Source organism: Cheilinus undulatus, linkage group 21 (assembly GCF_018320785.1).
Source record: "Cheilinus undulatus linkage group 21, ASM1832078v1, whole genome shotgun sequence".
NCBI classification, from domain to species: Eukaryota; Metazoa; Chordata; class Actinopteri; order Labriformes; family Labridae; genus Cheilinus; species Cheilinus undulatus.
In genome coordinates this window covers 38243659-38253542 of record NC_054885.1, presented here as the reverse complement: position 1 = coordinate 38253542, position 9884 = coordinate 38243659, and the positions used below count along the sequence as shown (strand labels likewise).

At 38.6% G+C, this 9884-nt stretch overlaps 1 protein-coding gene, 1 pseudogene and 1 gene segment (V, D, J or C); all 3 read left to right on the top strand.

Annotated features, from left to right (window-relative positions):
• Nucleotides 1-3053: 3053 nt before the first annotated feature.
• LOC121529357 (immunoglobulin epsilon heavy chain-like) overlaps nt 3054-9884 on the top strand; it is a 45610-nt gene continuing 38779 nt past the window's right edge. The window contains 2 exon segments of the mRNA XM_041817141.1: nt 3054-3149; nt 3228-3539. Of these exon segments, the coding sequence (XP_041673075.1) occupies nt 3101-3149; nt 3228-3539 (361 nt within the window). The 5' untranslated portion in view covers nt 3054-3100.
• On the top strand, nt 4118-8738 carry LOC121529333. The segment is given in 3 exon segments: nt 4118-4203; nt 6675-6873; nt 8566-8738. Coding segments are annotated over 3 exon segments (417 nt in total).
• Nucleotides 7873-8389, top strand: LOC121529348 (annotated as a pseudogene).

The window sequence follows — 9884 nt, the reverse complement described above, 5'->3', positions numbered from 1 at the left end:
TGTCAAATTAACAGTTTTAAACTTTTGTTTTCTCAGCAGAGCTGTTATGTATGACATATCATGCAATCATTCTGGTATCATATTTTAACAACAGTCTACAAAAAATCCTACCTTCTTCATTTTTGTACTTTTTTCTTATTAGATATAAGAATAAAAAACCTTCAGTGCAGTAATTCATATCCAACGTGTAACAGAGTCAAAATCATCAGAATTATACACTTTAAAGAGGTAGTGAACACTTTAACATTTTTTTTCTACTGTACACTGAGCTTTGAGAGCTCCGGCTGTAGAGCGTTACCACTTCTTACTGACTTTACCATTCAGAGACCACTCCCATCCTCTCCTGCCTGCACCTGCACTGCTTCGGCTCTCAGAGCTCCGGCTGTAGTAATGCCGCTGCTGGAGCCAATGGACCGAACAGGTCATGCTCAGAACCACCACAGGCCACCACGACACTATAGCCTGCGTCAGGGGGGACTCTAGACGGGAAAAATCCTCCACTTTAAAAGACTGCTATGAGGCAGCAGTGCTGTGGGACTCTGTCTGTGTCTCTCTCTGACAAGGGTACATCACTGTCACTCCCGCCTCATCTGGAAAGCCCCGTCCTTTTCCCCTCCCTCCTCACGGAACCAAACTGTTCACTTTCTGTGCATTTTTTAAATTACGGAGGTGGGCGGAGTTAGCTCTGAGCCGGGGGTTCACTTACACTTTAAAAGGATTGTTCAGCCCTTTTGAAGGAATAAAAGAAAGTTAAGGAATAACCACATATCAAATCACAATTGCAATATTGGGGAACAAAAAAACGCAATTAGATTATTCTTCAGAATTGCTCAGCCCTACTGAGCACCAAGATAAATCAGTTTATCTCATGTGAACACTCAATACCAGAAGCCACCAGAGGAGGTGCCCTCAGACAAGAAAGGATTTTAGATTCAGATTCTTGTTTGAGAAAAGACGGAGAAACTGTTTGTGGACTTTCACGAAATAATGTGAGCATTCATTCAAAGAAAGTCACAAACCTTAAGACTTTTTGTACGTTGTTCCTGTTAAAAAGTAAAAATCATACATGATTACATTTTAAAACTTTAAATGATCCAAATTTCATGGATTATCTGCTGGACGTCAGTCCTGGTTTATTTTCCAGATGTTGTTCTGTGCCTTTATCAGAGAGACATGACAATCTAAAACATCACAGACTGGAGGAGAGTGTGGGGAATGAAGTGTGGTAAAGGAGCCACAGGCCGGACTTTAACCTGGGCTGTGCACTTTGAGGACCGCCATCTCTGTCACAGGCACGGCCCAAGTTCAACAACAGAATGTTTATTTATGTCATAGTTCAATCTAAACTAGGGTGGAACAATTTGGGAAAATAATCTAATTGTGATTTTTGTCCCCCAATGTTGCAATTGCATTTTGATATGCGATTATTCCTCAAGTTCCTTGTCTTTTGTTTTTTTTTTTCCAACAAACACAAGCTATAAATCCTTCTCTATTATAACCAACACAATATTAGATAAAACTAGGGCTGAACAATTAAAAAAAAAACAAAAAAAAAAACAACCAATTGTGACGATTTTGACCCATATTGAAAATTGGATATGAACTCTTGTATTGACAGGAATAGGGCTGGATGATTATGGTGAAAATCAAAATCACGATTAATTGAACTTTTTACCTCGATTATAAATCCTTCTATATCCTTCTTCTATAAATCCTTCTCTATTATAACCAACACAATATTAGATAAAACTAGGGCTGAACAATTAAAAAAAAAACAAAAAAAAAAACAACCAATTGTGACGATTTTGACCCATATTGAAAATTGGATATGAACTCTTGTATTGACAGGAATAGGGCTGGATGATTATGGTGAAAATCAAAATCACGATTAATTGAACTTTTTACCTCGATTACAATTAATTAATGAATATTCCAACTCCAAACCTCCGACTCGGGTTCTTCTGTAAATATTTGTAGATTCTTAAAAAAAAAAAAAAAAAAATTAAAAGGAACATGCACAGATTAAAAATTTATGGTTATTTACTGAAACATTTGAAATCAAAACACACATCAGCTGAAATGAAAATGATTTTCATAAAAAGTCAAATTTTTTCTAAGAAAAAGGGTAAAAAATTGAAATTTCCACCGCACGTTTATGTCAGTCAGAGACTCTAAATGTCAGTTTCAATGATTTTTTTATTAATTGCCCAGCTCTAGATGGGAATGATATGTTGCTGTCATCCTCATATTTAATCAGAAAAAAAATGTACAACAATGAAGAAAGTAGGATTTTTGTAGAATATTCTTTAAAAAAAAAGGCAGTTGAAAGATTGCATGACCTGTAATGCATAACATCTCTGCTGCAAAAAAAAAAAAGGTTTTTGACACAAATTTAAGGTCAAAGAAATATTGCAGTTTCTGCAATTTGAATATTGCAGCAGGCCATACTGCAATTTAATCTTCTTTTTGATTAATTGCACAGTCCAAGTCAAAACTGTTTGTCACAATCATATATACTAAGAATAAAATCAACATAAATCACGTTTGTTATGGTGTTTGGAACCCAAACTGCAGAAGGAGATGTCTGAGCTGGTTCAGATATGATTTTACATTTAGCTCTGCTGCTGCAGAGACACTGGACTATTATTATTATTATTATTATTACTATTATTATTATTATTATTATTTCCTTATTTCCAAATTCCTTTTTTGTATGTTTACATTTAAATGTGAAGTTGATGATGACAGGGGTGGGATTACATAGGTGTGTACTTCCTCCCACTCCTTGTTGGATATGTAAATCAAATTGTTACATGTGACATTTGCATTGCACTGTATCTTTATTTTCATTTATTTTTGTCTAAGAGTTTTATTTTCTTTCTTTTTGTACAATCACGCTGCTCTCTGTTTTACATATTCAAAATAAATTTCTATCTATCAGACTCATGTTAACATGTCTGTGACAGTTTCCCTTTAAACCTGTAGAGGGAGGTCTATGCAAACTCTTCTCTCTTATTAACAGCATCAGGAACTCAGGGATGATCACTGGGACGGTTTCAACACGTCTAACATTAAAGATCAAACAGCACTGAACCAAAGAATGGACAACTCTGTTCTCTGGAGTTTATTACTCCTTGTTACGCTTCATGGTGAGAAACTGATCCAGCTTAGAGTTTTTACTCATGTTTTCAGTTTTGTGTTTGAAACTTAGCACATTTTTATTACAGGAGTCTGGAGTGAGATCAGACTGGATCAGTCTCCCTCTGAGGTGAAAAGACCTGGAGAGACACTGAAGATGTCTTGTGTCACATCAGGTTATAGCATGACGAGCTCTTATATCCACTGGATAAGACAGAGAGCAGGCAGAGCTCTGGAGTGGATTGGGTGGATGAACACAGGCTCAAACTCTGAAAGGAGCTGCCATAGCTAGCAGAGTGGCTTCATCATGACTGAGAATGTTCCCAGCAGCACTCAGTACCTCCAGATCAGCAGCCTGACAGCAGATGATTCTGCTGTTTACTTCTGTGCTCGTAGACACAGTGAGAGAAGACGGTGGAACAGCTGGGCAAAAACCTCCACAGACAAACATGATCATTAATCACATGCATTCAAGCAGGAACCACACTGATGCAAGTCATTTAAAAAGGTAGTGTTGGTTTAGTAGATAAGCACAGACCTTCACTAGTATAAAGTTCACCAGGTGGATCTATGATTAATTTATATCAGCTTAATAGAAACTGTACAAAAGAAAACTATAAGAACCATGTTATAGGCATGCTAGAACAAAACACTAATGATGTAAAGTATTTTCAATTCATAAATGAAGACACTTTCTGGTTAGTTATTATATAATAAATGAATGATTATAAGAATGTAGAAGGACATGTGTCTGACTCACATGATTGAATTTTGTCAGAAGTTTAAAGGCCATAAAAATGATGTTTATATCAAACTTTTCTTGCTGAATAAATATTTTCTTTTAATGCTGCATGAGTCAAAGTGATTCCCACTGTAGATACAAATCGTTCATCTTATACTGTATACCCTGTCAGTGTTGTCCTGTATGCAAAGTGATCTTCCTCCATGTCTGATATAAAGACTCCACATCAGGCTGAGAGTCAGAGAGTCAGAGAAGCTCCATCATGTCACCTTCAACACCAACCATGTTCTCTGGAGCTCTGCTGCTGCTGGCTGCTGGATCCTGTGAGTCTCACTGAGGCTCACACACTGACAGTATGATCACAGCACAATGACTCCTAACACACTCATTCAATATTCTACATGTTTTCATCCACAGGTGTGAAGAGTCAAACTCTGACACAGCCAGCCTCTGAGACTGTGCAGCCAGGTCAGAGTCTGACCATCACCTGTCGGGTCTCTGGTTACTCTCTGACTGATAGCGACTATGCTACATGTTGGATCAGACAGCCTGCAGGGAAAGGACTGGAGTGGATCTCTACCATATGGAGTGGTGGTAGCATTGCTGACAATAATGCTCTGAGGAACAAGTTCAGTGTCAGCAGAGACACTTCTGCTGGAACAGTGACTCTCACAGGACAGAACATGCAGCCTGCAGACTCTGCTGTGTATTACTGTGCCAGAGACACAGTGAGAGAGAAGAACAGGAGAGCCGTACAAAAACTACTTCCTCTATTTTAACCTCATGATCAGACAGTCATGTTATCTTCACTGTGAGCAGACATCATGATCATCTTCCAGTGGCTGAATGTTCAGCTCAGATCCAACCTACCAGTACAGAAAAGTCAGAGTATTATTCATTTATAGGAATAAACATGTTTTACTTTCATCCAATGATTACTGATGATGTTAAGATCCTCTACCATGAAGAAGTTACTCTGCTGCATGAGCAGTTTGTGTTTTACATGTGTGTCCATGAACTACAGAACGACAGTCTTACTGAGCGTCTGAAGTTTCCCTCTAAAGTAGACCTTCAATCAACATTTCTCTGCATCAAGAAAGAACAGGAAACTTTGGGAAACTCTGTAGAGCAGTTAGGCTACAGCAGCGAAAATAATTTTTACACAAAGAGTGGGTGTACTGTCTTCTTTTCTGCAGTTTTAGTCTCTTTAAGAGTGACTTATGTCATTGTGAGACAAATGTGCAGCTCAGACGAAAGAAAAGAAAAACTGTGGTGACAGAATGGGTTAATGTGGTTTGTACTGACGCTGCTCTGAATCTGCTGCTTTGGTGCAGTTTGGGTCTGAAATCCATGTTTGAGTCTGAGCTCCATCTCACAGTCCGACCAAACATTTTCTCTCTAAACACCAGAGCATGAAGCCACCAGAGGGGGCGCTCTAACACCAGAAATCACCAAAACACCAGCGGAGCTGGAAAAACTGTCCTTCAGTGCAAAAAATAAAATATTCAAATAATAGAAAAGGAAAGGTTCTGTGGTCTCAATTATACCATGGTTGTGGTGAATACTGAATTCTGATTGGCTCTGGAAATTCCATTGACTTCAATTAACTTCTGATATATTGACACCTTTCGAACTTCACAAGTAGTTCCGCTGAAAAGATCTTTTCACTGTTCCAAATTAATGTGTAACAGCTGTTAGCAGTTACTCCGTTAGGAGTAACCATAGCAACCTGAGACAGTCATATCTTCTGAGCAGGGAGTACAGCGCTGCCAGCCTAAGGAGCCTACGGACCGGCATTGACCGTCAATTAACTGGCATGAATAAAATGACAGACTCCAGGTTTAAGACCTGTAACGTAAGACGGTCTCATCTTCTATATCTGATGTACGCTCCCCCTCCTAGGCGCCCTGATGTTCAAAAATACTTTAAAACTTTCTCTGAGCTTCTCTGCTGTCTGTGGAAAGGTGCATCCCAGTCAGCTTTAAAAAGGTCATTAACGTCTGCAAACACATGGCCAAAAGTAGAAAATTTCCCTGATTCCTGCACCCTGACTACCCTACCTTGATAAGCTCTCTGGCATAAAGCTCACTTTCACTGACATCTCCACATGTGCATCTTAAATAAATATGCAATAAATACAATAAATAAATAAATAAAATACATTTAAAAAGTGTTAATCTTAAGCAGTGTTTCATTCTTTTCCACTACAATTATGTGACTTTTTAATGCACTGGTGTCCCACTGCTTACAGCAGATACTCATACTACTTTTGTCCCTGCCCCTCAAACATCCTGAGCCCACCACTGAGACATATGTAGATTTATTTTGCATCTAAAAAGCTAAAAAGACAAAGGTAACATAACACTGAAAAAAAGAAAAAGACTAAAATGATGAAAGCGCTGAAGCTTCCACCAATCAGAGCATTAAAAAGAGCAAAGCACCAATAACTCAAATCAGTATAAAATTCACAAATACACAACCTCTTAAATTAAAACAAGCCCAAGACTTAAATAAATTTGCAAATTATGGCTGCAGCTTGTTCAGTTCAGTGATTGCAGAATAAGTAGTTCTATTTTTGATCTACTTTGTTCTGCACTATTGGACCAAAAACCTCAGTCATGAAGAAGGAGAAGCTAAATATCACTGTTCAAAGGGTTGGGATCAAAATTAAAACAGAGAAAGCAAACCCATGTGACTGTCTATGATGTGAGTCTCTCTGCATCTGTCGGAGTCACCACTTCTTCTTATCTTCTTGAACTTCATCATCTCTGACTCAACATGTTCTCTTTAACAGGTGTGAAGGCTCAAACTCTGACACAGCCAGCCTCTGTGACTGTACAGTCAGGTCAGAGTCTGACCATCACCTGTCAGGTCTCTTAATCTGTTAGCGAGTACTACACAGCCTGGATCAGACAGCCTGCAGGGGAAGGACTGGAGTGGATTGGAATGAGATACACTGGAGGCACTCACTACAAAGATTCACTGAGGAACAAGTTCAACATTGATTTAGAGTCCTCCAGAAACACAGCAACCCTAATTGATGCTCAGAGTGTGACCCAATCTTAACCAGTGGTTAAAAGTCCTGGAGAATCACACACACTGACCTGTTATGCTTCCGGGTTTACAATGAGCAGCTTCTTTATACACTGGGTCAGACAGGCTCCTGGAACAGGACTGGAGTGGATTGCAGGTATCAGTGATGGTGGTGGCAGCGGTAAATACTACTGTGAGTTAGTCAGAGGTCGGTTCACCATCTCCAAAGACAACAGCAGACAGCAGCTGTATCTGCAGATGAACAGTCTGAAGGCTGAAGACTCGGCTGTGTATTACTGTGCCAGACTCACAATGATTAGAGCTGGAAGAGCAGCTGTAGATAAATCTACAGACCTTTTTCTTCATGATAATTTGAGTTTTAGATGATGAGTACATGATCTTATTTAGTTGTAAAATCTGACAATTGATAGAAAGTAAATGTATCACAGAATTATTTAATCTATAAATAACAGGTATCACCATTACCAAAATAGCCCTCCCCTGTTCGGTTGTCATATATCCATTGTCCACAGACTGATCCAACACAATTTGGCATCCCTCACAGACAAACAGAAAAGTTCTCTTACCTGTAAACTTCGGTTTTACAATTTGTCGTTGTCTTGCTTGATGTTGGGGGTCATATGTCAGAGGTCAAAGTCATTAGACCTAATAGTGAAACCTACTTTAAACATGTTATCTCAGGAATACTTTGAGAATCATACAGACAGCTGCAGAAGTTCTAGGACCTCCTTCCTTCAAGATACTCACTCCAACAGATCTGCACTGTAAAATCAAAAACTGAAAGAAAATCAGATCAGTCATTATGCTGGCCTCATGCCCAAATGAAGTCATGGTGCTTAGAAGGAAAATTTGCCAGTAAAGCAATATACAGAAATATTCCAAGTTGACCACAGAGTACCAGAGGAGAACATTAACTCCAGATTGACTAAGTGAGAAGGAGTGAATGCAAAGTGAGCTGTGTTCCTCCTCTACTTCTGTGACTGCAGAGAGGATGACAGAGAACAGTGGACACACAGTTGAACATGATGGACTATAGGACAGGACTGCTGCTTTTAACTGTCTGCTGGGCAGGTGGAGATTTTCACTCATCTTTATTCAACAAAGTCTTCTCACACTCTTCTATCTCATGCTTTTCTCTTCTGTGTTGGCAGGTGTTGATGCTCAGACTCTGACAGAGTCTGAACCAGTGGTTAAAAGTCCTGAACAATCCCACAGACTGACCTGTACAGTCTCTCATTCAGTGACTACTGGATGGCTTGGATCAGACAGGCTCCTGGACAAGGACTGGAGTGGGTTGCAGCTATCAATAATGGTGGCAGCAGCCAATTCTACTCTGATTCAGTCAGAGGCCGGTTCACCATCTCCAGAGACGACAGCAGACGGCAGCTGTATCTGCAGATGAACAGTCTGAAGGCTGAAGACTCTGCTCTGTATTACTGTGCCAGAGACACATAGTAACACAACCATCAGTAGAGCTGAACAAAAACACCTCAGAGCCTGAAGGTCTGATTCATATTTAGCAGCCATGCTATGGTCTGGATCAGACAGGCTCCTGGTAAAGGATTGGAGTGGATTGCTTTTATAAGTACAGCTAGTTCTCCTATCTATTACTCCTCATCAGTCCGGGGCAGATTCATCATCTCCAGAGATGACTCCAGCAGTAAACTCTACCTACAGATGAACAGTCTGCAGACTGAGGACACAGCAGTGTATTACTGTGCCAGAGACACAGTGAGAGAGAACAACAGAGTTAAACTCAGACTACTTCTTCTTTTTGCCAACTCTTAAAAAAGTCATTTTGCTATGAAATGACACAGAGATATTTGGTGTAAAGGATGAACATTCAGAGTTGATAAGAGTTTTTACTGCAGTTCTGTTGGACCCACACAAAAGAGAAATAACATTTTTTTATTTATTCTAAATCTTTGCACGAATGAATGTAGAAAATTAACAGATTCTATTTCTTGTTGTTGACTGAAATCATTGAATTCTTGTTGTCAAACCATGCACATTTTTCAAGGATCATTTCTGAAGACCTTGTAAGTGATTCATAAACATAAGATAGAAGCCTCTAATAGTAAAACTGAAGAAGTTCATCTGGAAATTGATAGAGTGAAAATTGAAAGAGTGTATGAAACTAAATTTTTGGGTGTTGTAGTAGACCATAAGCTCTGCTGGAAACCATACATAAAATGTTTGTGTGCTAAAATATCTAGGAGCATTGGGATAGTGAATAAAACAAGATATATACTTAAGCAAGATACATTACATACTTTATACTGTGCCTTAATTGTTCCATATCTGTCTTACTGTGTGGAAGTATAGGGGAATACGTATAGAAGTAACCTTCAGAAGTTATGTACACTGCAAAAAAGAGCAATACGGATAATAAATCATGCAGGCTATCTGGATCATACCAACTCACTTTTCTGAACTTCAAAAGTATTAAAATTTATGGATTTAATTAAGTTTAAAACTGCTCAGTTTGTATTTAAAGCAAAAAATAGAGTACTGCCAGAGAGTATAATGAGATTTTTTACATGTAGATTAGGTGGGTATAATTTAAGGGGGGAATTTAATTTTCTACAGACGTCAATCCGTACAACTCAAAAAAGCATGTGCATCTCAGTCCATGGGGTTACTCTTTGGAACAGCTTGGATGTTAAACTTAAAATGTGTAATAACATAAAGAGCTTCAAACTTTGTTACAAGCAGGTATTTGTTTAGATCAATACAAAGAATATGAATCTAAAAAGTAGATGGGCAAGTATTACAGAAGACGTAAGTTGATGTAGATATGTTTTGTTATATGGATATTGACATGTTTTGAGGGTATATTATTTGCTCAGGTACCGAGATCTCATCATGAAGTAACATAAATTGAAGTGTACATGGAGCAAGTATAGACTTGTACTTTTGCTCTTCTAGATTGCATGTGTAGGTATACAGG